The sequence below is a fragment of the Ammodytes marinus genome (genome assembly GCF_949987685.1).
Source record: "Ammodytes marinus genome assembly, chromosome: 9".
Classification (NCBI taxonomy): domain Eukaryota; kingdom Metazoa; phylum Chordata; class Actinopteri; order Uranoscopiformes; family Ammodytidae; genus Ammodytes; species Ammodytes marinus.
The window spans coordinates 23,600,881-23,620,639 of record NC_137213.1 but is presented as its reverse complement, the minus strand read 5'-3'; the positions used below and the strand labels follow the sequence as shown (position 1 = coordinate 23,620,639).

At 43.0% G+C, this 19,759-nt stretch overlaps 2 protein-coding genes across 2 annotated transcripts; one reads left to right on the top strand and one right to left on the bottom strand.

Moving 5' to 3' along the window:
• The first annotated feature begins 2,322 nt into the window (after positions 1 to 2,322).
• On the top strand, positions 2,323 to 10,341 carry fzr1b (fizzy/cell division cycle 20 related 1b). The gene is made up of 13 exons (XM_080033451.1): positions 2,323 to 2,432; positions 3,111 to 3,212; positions 3,318 to 3,381; positions 3,888 to 4,015; positions 4,111 to 4,193; positions 4,297 to 4,480; positions 4,919 to 4,984; positions 5,091 to 5,193; positions 6,943 to 7,124; positions 7,747 to 7,980; positions 8,591 to 8,695; positions 9,087 to 9,179; positions 9,661 to 10,341. The coding sequence occupies exons 1-13, from the start codon at positions 2,355 to 2,357 to the stop codon at positions 9,700 to 9,702; spliced, it is 1,464 nt and encodes a 487-aa protein (XP_079889577.1). The 5' UTR covers positions 2,323 to 2,354; the 3' UTR covers positions 9,703 to 10,341.
• A 316-nt stretch (positions 10,342 to 10,657) lies between these two features.
• On the bottom strand, positions 10,658 to 19,444 carry LOC307255157 (importin-13-like; the record flags this gene model as incomplete). The annotated part of the gene is made up of 21 exons (XM_080033793.1): positions 19,354 to 19,444; positions 18,568 to 18,693; positions 17,398 to 18,038; positions 16,800 to 16,940; positions 16,491 to 16,632; positions 16,217 to 16,383; positions 15,319 to 15,439; positions 14,913 to 15,060; positions 14,553 to 14,734; positions 14,454 to 14,480; positions 14,061 to 14,195; positions 13,729 to 13,875; positions 13,443 to 13,523; positions 13,130 to 13,267; positions 12,931 to 13,027; positions 12,794 to 12,846; positions 12,635 to 12,701; positions 11,995 to 12,053; positions 11,798 to 11,887; positions 11,481 to 11,662; positions 10,658 to 10,742 (listed from the first exon to the last, which is right to left on the bottom strand). Exons 1-21 carry the CDS (start codon positions 19,417 to 19,419, stop codon positions 10,658 to 10,660), a joined length of 2,895 nt encoding a protein of 964 aa, XP_079889919.1. The 5' UTR covers positions 19,420 to 19,444.
• Positions 19,445 to 19,759: the final 315 nt, after the last annotated feature.

The window sequence follows — 19,759 nt, the reverse complement described above, 5'->3', positions numbered from 1 at the left end:
TACTGATGCATTGATGCTTGTGGTATTAGTTGGTGTAGCTTGTAGGGAGGTACATTGTTGAAACAGATAACCAATAGTAATTGAACATTTTAAATAGTTTTAAGTAATGTTTAATAATTTAAAACAGTAAGTTCAGAGTTATGTAATAAATCAATATAATGGATTTTTGTGTGTAAAATGTTATCTGAAAAGTAACTAGTAACTTTAGCTGTCAGATAAAAGTAGATAAAGAGTGCAATAATTCACTGTAGTGGAGTAGAAGTTAAATAGCATACAATACAGTACAGACCCGGAAAAAAATTAAGAGACCAGTCTGGATTTTTCTTCAATCTTCATCTCTACATTACTTATTGAAAATGCTCTTAATGACAATATTCTTATTGTGAATTTGGTAGAAATGTTGTCAGTAGTTTATAGAATAAAACCCAAATGTTCATTTTACTCAAACATATGCCTCTAAGGAGTAAAACAAGAGACACTGAACATTTGGAGTGGTCTCTTAATTTTTCCCGGGGCTGTATACTCAATTCAAGTACAGTACAGGAACATCAAAATTGCACCGGGGTACTTTGGAGTTGCCACTGATAACGTATGAAGGCTACATACTGTATATGCTGTGTTTGCATGACACACAGATATCGGACGATCTATAAACAGTGTGTGCAGTGCTGACATGTAAATGTATACTGAGGGTCTCACAGACGGGCCTACGTGCAGATCAGAGTGCCACCGGAGATGCCATGCCAGGTCTCCACTCTACCATGTCACTCAGTCTCATTAAAGGCCTGGAAGCAGCTGGACAGTTTCCCTTTCTCTGTCTGTCTCTGTCTGTCTGTCTCTCTCTCTCTCTCTCTCTCTCTCTCTCTCTCTGTCTGTCTGTCTGTGTCTCTCTCTCTCTCGCTCTCTTTTCTTTTTCAGTGTTTTTCGTGGTTGAGAGCAAAAACCACACATGAAAGAGATCAAGCATCAAACCTTTATCTGCCTGCTTCGATTGCAAGGAGTGCACACTGAGGCTATTAGCAGGGGATGGAAAATGTAGTATATACCAGGGCAAATGTGAGATCTTTATTTACTTTGAAGTCACGCTCACACTGGGGGCCCCTAAGGCCAACATGTGTTATCAATACTCTCACTCTCTGCTTGACGCACAACTATTGATGACCGCACCGAGGGTAATGGAAACTAATGCTAAAGTTTGGTTTTAAAAGCTGATTAAAAAGGCATTTTTATGAGAGTCCAGGGCTTCTAAGGTCATTGTGGTCTAGGGAAGGATTTTCCCTACAAACTTTTTTGGTGATACGTACAGCTTTTTTTTATTTTTTTTTTACCTCAATTGCACCAAAAGGGCAAAATGTTAATAGGCTACGGGTTATGGATGTACAAGTATACATTCATTTAGTTTGGAAAATAAATTCTGAAAGATGTCATCAGTCATCAGTTCAAAATCATGAGCAATTGTCATAGAATTTGAAATCTTGTCTGTAATATAGTCAATTATTTTGCAGTGCAGCGACGACACCTTGTGGTCACATGGGGAATAACCACAGTGCGACTTCACGTGCAGTAAGCATGCGTCGCCAGCGGGCGTCGCTTTGAGCCGCGCGCTGCCTTGACTGCACACAGGCAGCCAGCAGGAGTCGTCAGCCAAAGAATTTCTGCTACAGCTGATTCGGTCGCCATCTTTGTCGCGAACATAAACAACACCAGCGAGTCGCAGTGGCGTTTGAAAAAACACCGCTGTCGTCGATAAGGAAAGCCACTGCCGTCTTCCCGCTGCAGTGCTGACCTTTTCAACGGGACGTGACGGCTGAGTTGGTCCACTGAGCCGCCGTGTCAGTCCGGTAGGAGAGCCCCGCTTGTCAAGCAGCAGCTGCAGCTGCAGCAGGGTCGTCAGCTGATGTTCAACACTGCTTGTAATGTAAACGGGTTGTTGTGCGCGCGAGCATGATGCCATGACAACGGTGCAGCTGTCAGTAGCGCACGAGACGTTTTAGAGATTTGACCTCGATATCTGTCTGCTTTTTTATTTATTTATTAGGCTAATTATTCTACTTAAAACGGCAAAGGCAGACCTCGGTGTTTAAACCCTGCACCGCTAACATTAATAACACTCAGTGCGCTGACGGCCACTGACAACTGCTAACCAACCGGGTCGTATTATGTAAAGAGAGATTGCTTGTGTGTTACTCAACATTGGTCTCGGTTGTGAATAAAGCTTACCTGTTTTGTTTCTCACAGAGATGGAGGTCCGGTGTGGATTTCCTGAACGGGAGGGAGCGGGGGTTTAAAGAAAGGGGGTGGGGGCGGGGACGGAGGGCAGCAGAGGGGCCTTGCTGCACGTCTGCCCGGGGGAGATGGACCAAGAGTACGAGAGACGACTGCTGAGGCAAATCAACCACCAGAACCTGCCGACAGAGGCCCGCCTGTCAAAGGTGAGTTTGTTTGACAGACAGTGCTTGTTTATGGAGCAGACTGACGGTGTTTGCACATGATAGCTTGGCCAGTGTTAATCCCCTGTGAAACTGATGTGGTTGTAGGCTATAATTCGTGTCTCGGTATCCAGACTGTAGCCTAATGTAAGAGCAAGGGTTAAGATTGAATTTGTATTTATTTATTATTTACAGGCCTGAGAAACCCATTAAGATTACAAATATATTTTTTCAGAGGAGACCTGGCCAAAACAGGCAGCAGCAATAGCATAATAAAACATATAGGCTAGTAGTTAGGCTACAGATAGAAAACACAAGAGGAAAATATGAATACAACTAAACTAATTCTTATTACAGAATATCAATTTAAATGAGCCAGTATTGCAACAATGAACATTATTAACATTGACACCTTATATTGAGAAGCCTGCCTCCATTTCTTTCATTTTGTCTTAAAGGCTAGATTAATTAATTAAGTTTTAAGTCATTCAGCAGTGTATTCCATGCAGAGGAGGCAGAGTACACAGAAGCCCCTTTTCCCTGTTCTGTGTGGACATTTGGGACAGCAAGCATAATGATGTCCTTAGAACTGAGAAAATTCTTCTCTGCTTTTTCAAAACAGTTGTTATAACTCTGCTGATTTTGTAAAATATTTTTGCCGTCTCTCTTTGGTCCTCCCAGTGTGTAAGCGCTACCTGCAGTCCTGTCAGTGTCAAATCAGGAGACCGTTACATCCCCACCCGCGCTGGAAGCAACTGGAGCATCAACTTCCACTATGCCAATGTGAGCAGGCAGTCATATCATTTAAGTTTATTTTTTTTACACTGCTCCTACTAAAATACATCTAGGTATCACATGTACCTGTACCTTTCCCTATTTTCTCTGCAGGAGAACTGTCAGTCCCCAAATCAGAACCATAAAGCAAAGGATGCCAGCGCAGACTCAAGCAAAGGTCAGACATGTGTACTACTTGTTACATGTGGAGTCAGTCAATCAGGTGTTGAATGCTCGTTGTCAACCTCAGTGAATACCTCCTCACGATCCACCACCTGTCCTGTCCGTACTGTGTTTGCGCGCTGAAATAAAATCCGGGTAGCCAGCCTAGGCTCTATAAACTGGTATGTTAACAAAGGGATCCCAACATAGGTAGCAACTTGACTGTTTACAGAGCCATGGCTTTGTATTAACACTGGATTTATTTTATCCAGCAGACACACCACACCCAGGTGGTGGATCATGAGGAGATATTCACTGATTTTGACAAAAAGCTTCATCCAGAATCGCTGACTCCACCATTAATCATCTAATTAAAAATGTGCGTTATTATATTATTATTATTATTATTATTATTATTATTATTATTATTATTATTATTATTATTATTATTATTATTATTATTATTATTTCCCTATGCTATAGTATATCTGAACCACCACTTTGGTTTCCCCCCTCCTCCAGATGCTGTGGCCTATGCTGCCCTGTTGAGGAATGAGCTACTGGGGGCGGGGATAGAGACCGTGCCTGACCCTCACACGGACGACCGGAGGCATACGGTCCTCTCTCAAGACTCTCACAGCCTTTTTAGGGTAAGATTATACAACAAATGAATCAAAAAATCAGATAGTGTAAACTGTGTTTGATTCCTAACTAGTATTGTGCTTTGTGTGTCTGTCCTCCGCAGTACACTGTCCACACAAAGAGAGTGCCTTTTGATAGCGATAATGAAGTCTCACCATACTCCCTTTCACCGCTCAGTAACAAGAGGTAAGACACGGCGGCTCACATGCTGGCACATTGAATTGTAAACAGAGCTTTTAAAAAATATGCCGTTGCATAACGCTTCTTCCCTGACCCCCTTTCCACTTAGTCACAAGCTGCTCCGCTCCCCTCGTAAACCAGCCCGCAAGATCTCCAAGATCCCCTTCAAGGTGCTGGACGCCCCCGAGCTGCAGGATGACTTCTACCTCAACCTGGTAGACTGGTCGGCCGGCAACTTGCTCAGTGTGGGCCTGGGAGCCTGTGTCTACCTGTGGAGTGCCTGCACCAGCCAGGTCAGAGAAGGGCCGGCCGAGTTTTTATTTTATTTTAATGTTATTTTATCATCATACAATGATTCAGACCACCAGATAGCAAAAGCATTTTTCACAACACTGACAATGGTGTTCACCGTCCCACCCTAGTACGAAGCAACACATGACAACATACATTTAGATGTCCTTGCGTTTAGGTTATCCAAGAAGAGAGAGATTTTTTTTTGTAATAATAATGAATTTACATAAATTATCCCCAAAAAAATAACATATACATAAATATGCAAAACATATATACATACTTCATACACATACTGTACATACGCAATGAAGGGGAAATAAGATAGGTAGAGTTTTTTTCATGGTAGTGAAGGAATGTAGTCTGTGTCTGACTCGCACAAAAGAAAAGTGGAATTGTAGTTGTAAATGTGTCTGATTTGTGGCTTTCTTTCTTCACAGGTGACTAGGTTATGTGACCTGTCGGTGGACGGAGACTCTGTCACATCAGTGTGTTGGAATGAGAGGGTGAGCTCAATCTACTGCTTATTATTTGTGACAGTAGTGTGTTAGTAGTGTAACTGATTGTCAAAGAGAAAATAATGCATTTTGACACTGGCTCTGGTCCCATCAGGGGAGTCTCGTCGCCGTTGGAACCCACAAGGGTTACGTTCAGATCTGGGACGCAGCAGGAGGCAGGAAGCTGACCAGTCTGGAGGGTCACTCAGCACGTGTAGGTCAGTCACACAACTGCTCTGCTAAAGCTCTTTGAGATTGCCTTTTTGTAAATGCCTCTGTAAACCCAAATCCTTCTTATTGTGTAATTCGGCAGTTAGTTGCATGATAATAAGCAACAATATCAAATAAAAAATATTGTCATTTAAGTGTGATAAACTTTACAGAAATTTGGTTTAGATGAGGCGGGCTATGCTTTGGTTCTTATGACACAACACGTAATTTGAACCAATCACTGCAGTTCACTGCCCGATCGTTCTATAAAAACAATGACCGTTGCCATAATCACCGTTTGACATGGCCATGCCCACACAGTCCTGTCAAACGATCTAGACAGTAAAAAAAGTTTTTTTAACTAAGTTTTATAATATTTATCACCATTTATTTTCAATCAGATTTTTGTAAAAGCTCATTGATACACCCAATTCAGATTCAGGGTGTATTCACACATGCTGTGTTTAGTTCGGTTGAAACGAACTCAGGTGCACTTCCACCTTCGGTGCGCATCTTTCAGACAGGTGTGAATACAGCAATCGCACTCGGGGGCGGACCAAACAAACGCTCCGAGACCCAGCTGAAGAGGTGGTCTCGATGCGCTTCAAAACGCACTCTGCTGCAGTTCGTTTGTGGTGTGAATTTGGCCGGACTCGATCCGACCCAATTGCAGGAAGCACTGCGCCTTTTCTTTCTTTTCTTTTTTAATAAATCGCCATCAGCTTCACATTATGGGAAAGTGTTGTTGTCGCCATTGTTAGGAAGATTAGTTGTGGTTTGACCGGGCGAAAATATTACATTTGATAATGACGCGTGCGGCGTACACATGCTGATATGTTCAGCGATCAGATGGAGAGGAGCGTCTCCCGTAGCCTACAGTGCCAACAGGTTCACGCTGCGCTTTGCATGAAGTGTGTGTTTTTATTGACTCGACGTCATTGAAAATGAGGGTCACCCCTCAATTGGTCTCTCGAGGATAAATAAAAGTTAAATGAAAAAAAAAATGAAAATGAATTGTTCTTCCCAACGGGACCGTCAATACTGTCCCTGTGTCAGTTTGGTGCTGAACTGCGCCGAACTGACACCCAGCTGATACACAGCTTAATCAGCTGTGTTTCAGTTTGAGCCTATTCTTCACGCGAGCCGCGCGTCCAGCAGCAAAAATACAGTAAAAATTATGTTTCACATCGTAGGCTAGAAGCCACATAACGTGGCATTGTCATAGGGCTACATATTATAACCATATGAAACAACAATAATTTGATGTTTTTCTTCTTTATTTATAGGCTAGATGTAGGCATTTTTATTATTTTTAACCCCATATTATAACAATGATAAATTCGCAGTTTTTACTTCGTTCTTCCTGCTTCTCTCCACCCCAGAATGTCTGTCCAATGAATGAATGACCTCAGATCACGTGTGGTTTTGCTTCGTAATGCTGGTTCACTTGCAAAAGGGGCAATATGAAAGTGGACCACACCAAAAAAAAAAATCGAAATTCTATTTGGTCTGGACCAAAGCAAGTGAACTAGCGGACTTTCCATGTGTGAATACACCCTTAGACTATTTTAGACTAGGTTTTCACAGGCTTTAAGCACAGTAAAAGGAAGTTCTCCTGACGAACAGAGGATGTGAAAATATTTTTGTTTGGCAGTTTTCAAAAGCACTTATTATTTTCATGTCAAGAAAGGCCACACTCTCTTGACAGCCTCAGTGTAATGTGAGAAACTGCTCCTGTGCTAATCTTCGTGCCCAAGGTGCCCTGGCGTGGAACGGAGAGCAGCTGTCGTCGGGGAGTCGGGACAGAGTGATCTTACAGCGGGACATCAGGACGCCCCCTACTGCTGAGAGGAGGCTGCAAGGTCACCGGCAGGAAGTGTGCGGTCTGAAGTGGTCTCCGGACCACCAGCACCTCGCGTCCGGAGGCAACGACAACAAGGTGAGCCCTTTTAAAAAACGTACCTTGTGACTTAAAGCTGCAGTGCGTAAAGGCAATGGGCGTTTTCTACAGGACAGAAATGGAATATAATATTCATAAGTATGTTTTGATTAGTGTATATTTGCTGGAAAATAAATGTTTTTTTATTACCTCAGAATGAGCGTTTAATACCTTCACAGGAGTGGGGCGTGCCGACATGTTGCACTGCCATGTTTGTACAGTAGCACAGAACGGACAAACATTACAACCTTATGCGTTTTTATAGAAAGTGGGTGTCTGCTGGAAATTTAGCTGGTCAAACACTTTAGAATAAATAACTAAATACATCTTTACCTCATCACTTCATATTGTGGAAAAAGGACTTGATGAGCTTGCAAAGGTGGATGATGCCATCTTTAGTAACCAGCTTCCTTTCCTTGATGGCCACCGTAGCTTCTGTAAATTCTCCGAACAGGAGGGATAGCAACGGCGTGTTTTGCTATTTTGATTATTCACCTCTAGATGACGCTAAAACACACCTTTACACACTGCACCTTTAACAAATCCTGCGCTAACTTTAGTACTCTGCGGTAGTAAAAAGGTGAACACATTCAGGATTCCTTGCTGTCTCCTGGCTCCACAGTTACTGGTGTGGAACAGCTCCAGCCTTCTCCCTGTGCAGCAGTATGGAGACCACCTGGCAGCAGTGAAGGCCATCGCCTGGTCCCCTCACCAGCACGGGCTGCTGGCCTCAGGGGGAGGCACTGCTGACCGCTGCCTGCGCTTCTGGAACACACTGACGGGTCAGGCACTGCAGAGCACAGACACAGGCTCACAGGTCTGCAACCTGGCATGGTCCAAGCACGCCAACGAACTGGTGAGAAGGGAGACAAACACACACAGACACACACACACACACACACACACACACACACACGTTTGAAGAGCTATACTTGTGAGGACATTCACTCATTGACATAATGCATTCACTGCATACATGAAAACTAATTGCCTAACCCCAACCCTTAAACTTACTTACTAACTTAAACCTTATTCTAACCAGAACCTTAAAACATAGTCTTTATTCTCAAACAGCCCTTTTAAAGGTCTGTCCGGAAGTAAGAACTAGCCAAAATGTTATTATTGGTAAAAATACATTTCCTTCTGAATACAGGAATTGTTATTAATAAATGAATGAATCACATCTTTGTATGAAAATGATAGGCTGCATATTGTGTGAACGGATGACATGGTCAGAAAAGTGAACAAGTATTATACTCTCAGAGTAGTAGGACAGTATGAGGCAAACATTATTATTACCATGTTTTGTGTCTATAAAAGGAATGTTTTGTAAAATTTTGCCAGGGCAATATACCCTTATATTTCATACAAATGTACAGTACCACATGATTCCATACAATATGTCAGGAATATAAATCTACAATATGTGCTTTTAGCTTATTGTCCTCCCCTTTTTTTCTTTACAGGTGAGCACACACGGCTACTCTCAGAACCAGATCCTGGTGTGGAAGTATCCGTCTCTCACACAGGTGGCCAAGCTGACTGGACACTCCTACAGAGTGCTCTATCTGGTAAGGTCATTCAGTGTCAGTGGAACCAGTCAGCCAACTCATTCCTGCTTGTGGTTTCTGAAAGGCACAAGAAGCATTCACACGTCCAGTGTGTTCATATACTGTATATCCAAAGGTGGAGGACTTATTCAGATGCTCAAACAATATACTTGGATACATGTTATATTTTTAGCGTTATATCATTGTTTGGTTACAACTGATACATTAAAGTACAGGTGGCATTTCAATGTTGTCGCTAGTGAAAGCGGAGCAATTCCTCCTTCTTATTCGTTGGAAAAAATTGCACTTGACTACAGGGCAATTGTAAGTAAAATGTATGCAGCATTTTAAATGTCTTAACATGTCACGTCATCGTTTCACTAGATGTTCTCTCTGTGTCCTCCGTTCTCAGGCTGTGTCCCCCGACGGGGAAGCCATTGTTACAGGAGCAGGAGACGAGACACTACGTTTCTGGAACGTCTTCAGTAAGACACGCTGCACAAAGGTACTTTATATTTATCACGCACATACACTGCGATCCTTACATCAATTTATATGAGACCGTTCCCCGCCACCCAATATATCCGATGCGCCATGCACGCAACACACATTTAAGAAAATGTTGGGGTTCTCCTTGGTCTGATATGGAGGTGGTTTGCTGCAAAATTGTCCGGATGAAAATATTAAAGAACAATCGGATACAACTAGGCCTAGGCTCCAAAACCCAAACCCGCTTGCATATAGACGCAATCGTGCCTTGGCCCGGATGTTTTGGATCATTGTGAGTACCAGCCTGATACGAGTCGGGAGGGGAGGCAATTGTGCTTTGGGCACGGTATACGGGGCAACTTTGCCTAGTATGAGTGCACTCTAAGATTCTTTGAAATCAACCCTCTCCTCTCAGACGAAGGCAATTATGGATTCAATAACAGTAAGGCACCTTTGAATGTTTTTGACACCATTTCATTTCTTTGTCTTTGTCCCAGGAATCAAAGTCAGTGCTGAACCTCTTCACCAGAATACGATAGTGGTGTCAGAACTGGTTTCAGGTGGAGCCTACTGAGCTGAGGTCCCCAACAATGCTCTCATCTCGTCACCATCGCTCAGTGCACCAGCTGCAGTCCTTTCTCAAACCTACATTTTCTACACAGGACTCAGTCCCAACCTCCAAACGGCAACTGCCGTCCCTCAAAGACATGTCACTGATCAAAAACACAAACATTTTATTGTCAGTACACATCGCTGCATAAAAAAAAGTCAGTCTTGTTTTGTTTTCTGTTGTGGATGTGATGAAATTGTTTTTATTATATATTAGCAGAAGTATACATGTACAAGAGTTCAAAAGATATATAATGTCATCATGACGTCACATTTTGAAAAGGCTCTGCTTTGTAACTGAGAAGAAGGAGTCTGGCTCTGATGTGTGTGTGTGTGTGTGTGTGTGTGTGTGTGTGTGTGTGTGTGTGTGTGTGTGTGTGTGTGTGTGTGTGTGTGTGTGTGTGTGTGTGTGTGTGTGTGTGTGTGTGTGTGTGTGTGTGTGTGTGTGTGTGTGTGTGTGTGTGTGTGTTTGTATGTCTGGGAGGGGGGGATTTATATATTTTGATAATGTGTGACTATGAATCTCCGAGAGCAGTATACAACAGAAGAGAAACAATAAATAAGTGAACACTCAGAAACAGTTGCACATGCAGCTGTAAACAACAAACTGTTTATTGGTGTTTTGTCTGTTTGTCCGATGGATCCATACCATACGCCAGCATAGCAGGAAAGGCAGTTTGACACTTTTTTCGGTCATTTTATCCTGCTTTAAAAGTGACGAAGGTAGTTTATATATATATACTGTATATATATATAAAGAAACATTTTGCACAGAGGTCCAGTAGTCCTAAGAACAGCCCACTTAATCTGTGTTTTTTCCGCTTTGGTTCAGTCCAAGTATCACACTTTATTATAGTCCAGCTTCACCTGTCCAATTGAGGTAATCTAGTATCCAGAGCCCTGCAGGCCCCGGCAGAGCAGAGAAAACTCCTTCACGATCTCTTTAACGCGGCGCTTGTTGGTTTGCTCCCTGGAAGAAGGAAAACCATGTCAGTGGAATACAGTGTCACTTCGGCACAGATCCGTCATACAAGTCGATCATTTGGAATGAGGAAGTACATTATTTCCTGAACTGAAAGTCAAGGCAACGTCCAGTAATTTAAAAAAAAAACGTAACACACACAAATGGTGCAAAGTGGGTATCCCTGTGTTTTTTTAATTAGTGTTAATCAATAGCATTTATTTTCAAGCTTCAAATCAAAAACTTATTTTCAAGTATATAAATGTCTTATAATATTAAAGCTTTTCTCCATCACATGAAACCATTGGATACCTATTTCCAAGTAAATGAAGGTTGGTATATTCAATCCATCACCAAATGAGTTGACACAAAGTCTGTTCAGCTTATCAGCTCCACAAAACTCGGTAAAGCAGCATTTTTACAAACAGGCGCAGCAGCTCAGAAAAATCCCAAAATGCTCACAAGAAATGTTTCACTTTGTTGATGCTACTGCTAAGAAAACACCTGGACTTACCTGTTGTAATAACTCAGAATTCCTCATGGGGGGACAGAAGTTACGCACAATAGCTTTAAAAAACTGCCAAGATATGGAGATGTAATAATGAGACTGTTTTGTAAATTCAACATTACACAACTGCAGGTTTGACCTTATGATTTGATGGGGGGTGTTTGATGTTTGAAACACCAGCATGTTTTCTTCTGTTTGTTTGACTGTAAGAAGATTGACTTGAGCAGGTAAATGATTACCTCAGAAGCTGCTGGCTAAAGATGTGTTTCTGCTCTGTGGAGACCTGGGCGGAGGGGAAACCTGGGGCCTGCAGTGTTTCTTTGAGCCACTGGGACAGCAGTGCCGGACAGTGTCTGTTCAGACTCAACAACACCTCTGAGAAATGCTCTGTCAGGCTGCGAGGTGAGCCGCCTCCTACCGCCTGAGACGAGGAGCAAAACAGGCCTTATGCAACAGTGTCCTAATTCAAGACAGTTTGGAAAAATGACACCAAATTTTAGGAATAACATCCAAGTTATGAAGGGCACTCTCATCCTATCTCTATTGGCTGACTCACATGGAGTATGGTCTCTGTCAGGATCTTTCCATCCCTCTGCAGCACTTCACCGAGCGAGGGCATGTCTTTGCAACGTGGCAATAGCTCAGTCTGTAATGTAGAAATAAACAGGAACCTATGAGGTACTGAGTTGAAATGAAATCTAAATCACAGCCGACAAGTTGGACGACGCATACTGTATCTCTGCCTCAACTTACAAAGAAAAGACTGGCAGCTTTTACTGTGGGAGTCTCTGGGAACTTCAGGGATAGGATCCCTGGAGAAATCAGACGATACAAAAGACACATTTAATGAAAGCTTTCACGAACGAGACAATTATTAAAGGTGGAGTCAGGAATTCAGGAGAACCCTTGTTGTCAAATCCAGTCCTTTTTCAAAATCCTTGAATATCTCCTCATGATCCACTATCTGTCTGTGCACGTTGAAAATAAATCCAGTGTTAAAAATACACAGCCTAGGCTCTGTAAACTGGTATGTAAATGAAGGGGCCCACCATAGCTAGCAACATGCCAGTTTTCAGAGCCTAGGATGTATATTAACGGTTGATTTTTTTCAGTGCACACACAGTACTGACAGATAGTGGATTGTGAAGAGATACTGTATTTACTGATATTGACTAAAAGTGATTATGAACAACAAGCATTCTCCAGAATCGTTATGTAAGAAAAGTTGTGAATTCATTCTGGAGAAAAAGGTTCTCAAAGTTCAGATTGCGTTAAATCAAAGGGGTAAAATGATGCCATGCAATTCCTTTTGACCATTTATGGGATATGTTGTACTTCAGAAAAAACATAAACCTGTGAGAATGACCTGCACACAGTACGTAATCATACTCACCACAGTAAAACAGGGCTTTAACATCCAGCAGGTCAGACAGGTACAAATCAGGCTTCCTTTTCAGAATCTAACGGGAAAGAAAAACTAATTGGTTAGGCAAAGTTTAATGCAGACGTGCGTGATGGACAATGGACAAATACACTGTAATAATCAACCTGCCTGGGCGTGAAGTTGCATGAATGATTCTGCGATATCAGGATGATCTCGTACACCTGTGAAATGAGGAGAAGGTGAGGCGAGAACAAATCCTATGTACTTAAGATGCTTGGAAAAGTGTCTTTGCAGGTGTTTATTACCTTGCTGAAATATAGAGAGTGTGGCAGAAGTCAACACCTCCATGAGGCTTTTGATGTTTGAGACGTGCTGTTCCTCTCCGGCAAAGATGTGAACCATCTTAAAAAAAAGAAAATTCACAAAATGATCAAAGTTTCTTCATTGCATTTGAAGGTTATCCGTTTTTACTCAGGCCCAGATCCGTAAAGGGGGGGGGCGTACCTGTCGCGCCAAGTCCAGAGCCGAGGCTTGTGGGAAGGCGCTGTAGATCTGCCCCAGCATCTCGCTCAGCTGAGCCACCATGGGCCCAAAGTCATGGAGGAGCGTTCGAACTGACTTATCAAATACCCCACACACGGCCTGCGGGGAGGGGGCAAAGGGAGGGCTGAGAGTGAGTGTGAGTAGATGCACACAGACACACACACACACACACACACACACACACACACCCACACACACACACACACACACACACACACACACACACACACACATGCACAGCCAATATCTATGCAAGCAGGAAAGCAGCTCCCACCTCCACCACCTCCGAGTCATCAAGCCACTTTCTGAGGACGCTCTGGATCAACGTGAACACTTGCTGCAGCACGACAACAACCTGAAGATAAATCAAAATTGGCAGCATGAACACACGATCGTGGAAGTGTAAACAGAAATGTATTTTGTGTTTTAAATTTTAGTGTGTTTGCTTCAGTTCAGTGTATTTAAGTATTTTCCATGTTCAGTAGCAAAGATACAGTTGGTAAAATATATGATAATGGATCTGGTGGCGCTCTGTCTACAGTTTCTATGGCTCAACTCACAGGATTTGGGGTGCTCTCCGAGGGAGTGTGTCTCGGGCTGGGGGCTGCCTCTAAGCTGTCTGCTTGTCTGTTGATGTCCAGAGTGGTAAAGAGACTGGACAGCATCCCCAGGATGTGGATAATAGACTGTTTGTTGGCGGGGTTAGGCTGTAAAGGGAGACAAAGTGGATGGCTTTGATAGATGCGTAACCTTGTGATGAATATAGTGACAGTTGAAGAAAATATCTTGCATCATAAAAAGGTACGTTTGATATTGCACCAAAATATTAATATGCTATGTGTAGCATATGACACATACATATAATATTACTATACTGGCGAGTGTGTTTTACCTCCTGCAGGGCTAGTGTACCAAGCTGCTGCACCTGAGGCGTGATGAGAGAGTGGAGTCTGGCCAGAATCTCCTCTACTGGCAGGGCAGACAGGAGGAAACCCAGAGCCTGCATCAACCACATGCACTGGCTGCTCTGCACACACACACACACACACACACACACACACACACACACACACACACACACACACACACACACACACACACACACACACAGACACACACACACACACACACACACACACACACACACACACGCAAACACACACACACACACACACACACACAGGGATATATAAACACACATCATACGTGAGTGTGGCGATTGGTTGCGTTCATGTTGACAAAATATGAAAGAACAAGCATCGCATGTTGAAGGCTGTTTACTCACCTTATGGATGTCTTTCAGCATCACGTCCTACAGAGGGACACAAGTGTTAATACAAAGACAGTAAGTTTAAGATAATAGAGACAAGTCTGTGTGTCGCACCTGTGACACAGTCAGGATGTCCTGAGCGTAGGGACACAGGTCGAGTCTGCACTCCCTGCAGATCCTCTTCAGAGTGGACACACTGGACACAGACAGCTCTGCCTTCTCAAGGCCCTGAAGCACCATGGGTAATATGCCACCAATCATCACCGGGTGGTCAGCCAGCCACTCAGCCAGGGAGCCTGAGCCAACAGGGGAAATTCAGTCAATTCTACATGTCATGGATAGTGAATGTAAATGGGTTTTTGTTACAGTCGAGTGCAGAGTAGAACATAACAAAAATGTAGCTGTATAGTCATAAATCATTCTGGTGGTAATTCGACTTGAGACTGTGATAAAATGAGTCACAATAGGACATACCAATGGTGTACATGACGGTGTCAGCCAGCATAACGTTGCTGATGTTGATTCTGGGGATGAGACCAATAAGCCCAGGGATCACATCGGAGTAGTTAACATCTATGGTCTCTGCTATGGACTGGAAGCCGAATAACAGCGCCTCTGTGTCCTTAAGACGGAGGAAAACAAAGTGTGATGTAAGGTCGAGAGAGGGGAAAAGGAAACACAATCAGGATCCGGACGTGGTAGGTAGCACTGTAATATAAATATCTGTTGGGCAACAAATGATGATTAAAACAGCGTAAAAAAGATGGAATTACAGTCCAACCCTGGATATTATCCACTAGAGACAATATTCTACATGCTTTGTATGATGACACTTACATACAATGTATATTCTATGGGAGTCAGTTGTTCATGATGTTACCTGCCATACTGCAGACTGTTGGGGGTCCATCAGCTGCCTGCCCAGCCTGTCATAGAGGTTACTGAGCAGCTCTGCTCCCAGCATTTCATACACATACATCAGAGTGTCTGAAATGTCCACTCTGAAATGCAAGAAAGCCATGGGAACACAGGAGGAGATCAAAATCCAGAAGCTCAATCTTTCCTGATTTGTAATCCCACAAGCAGAGAAATGCCTCAATGACTATTCAACAGACAGATTTTTTTCTTCTTTAATGCAGCGCCATCAACAGGCCACAATGTTAAATGTCGTCTTTGTTTAATGTAAGTTACCAAGCATATTTACTCAAGTAATGTAAAAGTTTGAGATACTTGTACTTCACTTAAGAATTCACGTTTTCTGCTGCTTTATACTTCTACTATACTACAATTCAGAGGCAAACATTATACTAAATGTAGTGCATTTTCACTGCAATACATTTATTTGTTTACTATTCTGATTGATAATACAAAATATAATCAACAAATAAATGATGTTGGTATAGATAGACTATGGGGTGAAATTCCACAAGCTGTCTGGCAGTATACAGTAAATAATCATCAATATGCTGTGGCTTTACTAGCTGCAACATTAAAGTCATGTTATTATTATTAATGCAATTAAAATGAGTATTCAATAATACAACATATTTTTGTTCTGAAACGGCCTATTTATTATGAGTACTTTTATTTGTTGTGCTTTTAGCATGTTTAAATGCTATAATTGTGTCTTTTACTGAAGTAGAAGCACTGTTGCATGTAACTGTGTGTAATACAGGGAGACAGATGTGTACTTTTTGTTCACCCAGATCTAAAGACTTTCTTTCTAGTAAGTAGTTTTAAAGGTCCTTAAAAAAACCTACTTTAGTTTTGTGTCTTACCTATAAATCCTGAACTGTTCCCTGTCATCAGAGGACCAGGAGGCGTACTCTTCCTGGGAGGGATAGTGGGATTTATGAAGCAGCACGTCCACCAGTTGGAAGTAAACGGGTCTGTAGACCTGCAGGTAAACGGCCTGCTTCTCCTCCTCAAATGACAAGATGTCATCCTGGACAGGGAAGAAGGCAAGTTTGGGGTAATACTCTAGAACTTACTAGAATGAAAAGTGTTTTTTTCGTTGTTCAAATCATGTATTTATCTTATTTATTCAATTACCTGCAGAGTGTACCAGAAGGTGAGTGTGAGGGAGCTGGTGGTCTCGCTGACTGGGTAGTGTCCAGGGATGCCGGTACAGAAGAGAATCATGTTAACCAAAGCCAGATATTCTTGCCAGTGCTCCACCTGTTCCAACAAAACCCTGGCACACAAACAAATAGTTCTAAATAAAGAAATGACAGCCGTTTACTGAAGCTTATTGTAGGATGATGGTGTGTGTGTGTGTGTGTGTGTGTGTGTGTGTCTGTGTGTGTGTGTGTGTGTGTGTGTGTGTGTGTGTGTGTGTGTGTGTGTGTTTTGTGTGTGTACCTGGAGTGTGTTTCCCCCATAGCAACAGCAATACGACAGATACCATGTGAGGTTTCCATGTCTCCGTCCTGAGCTGCTGCCTTCAGCTGGTCATGGAGACCCAGCACCAGAGGCATCAAGTTCACCAGAGCGTCAGTGTACCTGCACACACACATGGTGTCATTCACACATCTGGAAATGCACCGTGCGCTTAATGGTCAAATCAGCAATTCTGGAGAACTCTTCTTGACAAAATCACTTTTTGTCAAAATCAGTGAATTTCTTGTGATGATCCACTACCTGTCTGTAAAGTGTTGGCTGAACAAATATTTGATAATAATACGCAGCCTAGACTCTGTAAACCAAACCGTAAAAAAAGGCTATGTAAACAAAGGGGGCTCACCGTAGCTAGCAACATGCCCATTTACAGAGCCTATAGACTGTGTATTAACAATGGATTTTTTTTCAGCACACACACACACACACACACACACACACAGTACGGACAGGTAGCGGATAGTGAGAAGATATTTACTGATTTTGAAAGAATGTGATTTTGACAACAAGCATTCTCCAGAATCACTGACTACACCTTTTAGAGATCCAGAGTGTTTCTCACCTCTGGCAGTCAGGCTGTGAGATGGCATTAACTATGGTCTCCACGGCTGTGTCAAACAGCTCTGGGTTGGACAGTGCACTGAAACAGTCCTGGACCAGTTCGTGACTCTCCCCCAACGGCACGTCAAGCCCTAACCAGCTGGACAGGCAGCGGAGCACCTTCTCCTTCACCAAGTTGGAGGAGTCCTGGCTCTGGAGCAACTGGCGCAGCATGGGACAAACCACCACCCACTCCCCAGCCAGGGCCTCCCTCAGCTGGGCACGACGAGCCTGAGGCAGCCGGCTGCTCTGGAACTCCTCTGGAAGCACAGTGAGGAGCTCCAGCAGTGCCAGACAGTGTGCTTGAGGGTCCTGTGTGGCCTCAGCACCAGAGCCACATTCAGGGTCAGGCTTGTGCGGTTGGAAGGCCCGCACCATGTCCGCCACAGGCTGGGACCAAGCCTGTGGGATCAAGTTAAGAGCCATGGCGGCCAAGGCTACACATAGCCGCGTGAGGACCATTTTGGGGCCCGAGGAGAAGTGAAGGATGTGGGAGAGGAGCTGCATCCTCAAGCTCTCATGCTGGTCTGTGGGTAGGTCGCTCCAATGACGGGCAATCCTGGTGTGGAGGGTGCTGGCGCCAAAAAACTGCACTTCTGGGATCTGCAAAGAGAGACACAGGTACTGTAAGGGATGAAATAGCTGTTGATGTATTTTATTATTATTTGGACTTAAGGTGAGACACTGCAGGCAATAACATAGTTTTTTCAAGCACTAGTCAATTTTGAGATTTTTGCCCATTTTTCTTCCATAACATGTCTTCTTTCATATGAGTATAAATACAAGGTCCAAAGTATATTTTTAGGAGTTTATTTTACTAAACAACATCTGTTTGCGTCTGTATATTCCTCTTACACAGCCATCTTTAATGGCTATTATCTCAACAACTTTGAACAAGGAATCTCAACTTCTTAAGCAGCTACATCAACTAAACTTTCCATAATAATGTTTAGCACTATTCTGGAAGTTATTACAGAAGGATCCAAAATCGAAAAACTTTGTACACTGTCTGGAAAAAAATTATAGTTTTAATTTCAGTTATCACCCTGCCACGTTTCATGAAGATCTTTGTAAGTAAAAATGTACCAGCGGTGTCTTGTCTTATGAGAAAAATATGTTGACAACAACAGACCTTGCTTGGTTCAAGCAGTGCCCAGCAGAACTGCCATGCCTGTGCAGAGGCCTGGGCCTGGGTCAGCCACTTCTGGGCCAGATTCTTACGCTCCATGTCTGGGTCAAAGTACAGCTGGTAGAGAGCCTGCAGGAGCACAGAGGAACCAATACACAGGGAACGTTTACAGAAAAGGTAAACTGGTAATACAGTACAAACATGGGGAGGAGTCAAAAATCCTCATCATCAAAATCATAATGAAGTTCTTCATAATAAAGATACTCCATCTCCATCCAACAGATGCATCTGTGTCTTATCTTGTGTAACATGGTTGATACTTGACAAATGTTATTTAGGAGCTTTATATTGAATGTCTCAGTTGCATGTACAACATGCATTGATAAATATGCATACCACAAGCAATTGTTTGACAAGAGTTTAAAAATGTGTTGTCATAGCAACTAATCCCAAGGCGTTTGGTGTTAGTTATTATTAGGACAGCATATGCTTATAGCCAGTATCACGTTACCTTGGTCCACTTTGTCAAATCTTCCTATGTTGAACTGAAAGTGACAAAATCCTTTTTCTATTATTTTTTCTCTCTTTTTTTAACCATCTGTTGTTTTACTTTTATTAAATAAACTAGGACTACCTAGTCTATCCAAACCAACATGAGATGATGATGCTGCAGCAGCTCTTCTACTTTGACAAACAAATGTGTTCATATTAGCTGTCGGTATGAAGCTATACAGGCACACTAAAAAACAGTCTTCCATTGAAGGGACTGATAATTGACACAAGTCTTACCGACTCCACATTCTCCACTGTCAACTCCACCGGGCTGTCTCCCGGATTGGCTGGCGGCGGCTCCATCTGGAGAAAGAAGGTGTCTTCCCGGGTACTATCCTTCAGGAATTAAAGCCTTTTTTCCGGTTAAAAAGAAGGAGAGAAAGGATTAAAGACGAGGATCCACTGTCCTCCGAAGTGTGTCAAAGCACGCTGACAGAGGACGCCGCCGGTCATGCAGCTGCCCATACACAGTACACATGTGGGCAGTGCGCTCAGGCGTGACGACACGCTGACCTCTGTGGGGGCTGAAAAAGTTGTTGTCTCACATTACCACGGGCAAACACACTTCGCCCACTGCCAATGTTTAATGTCTACACACTTAGTATTGCAGCGAGCCTGTGAGAATCATGAAAACAGTAAAACT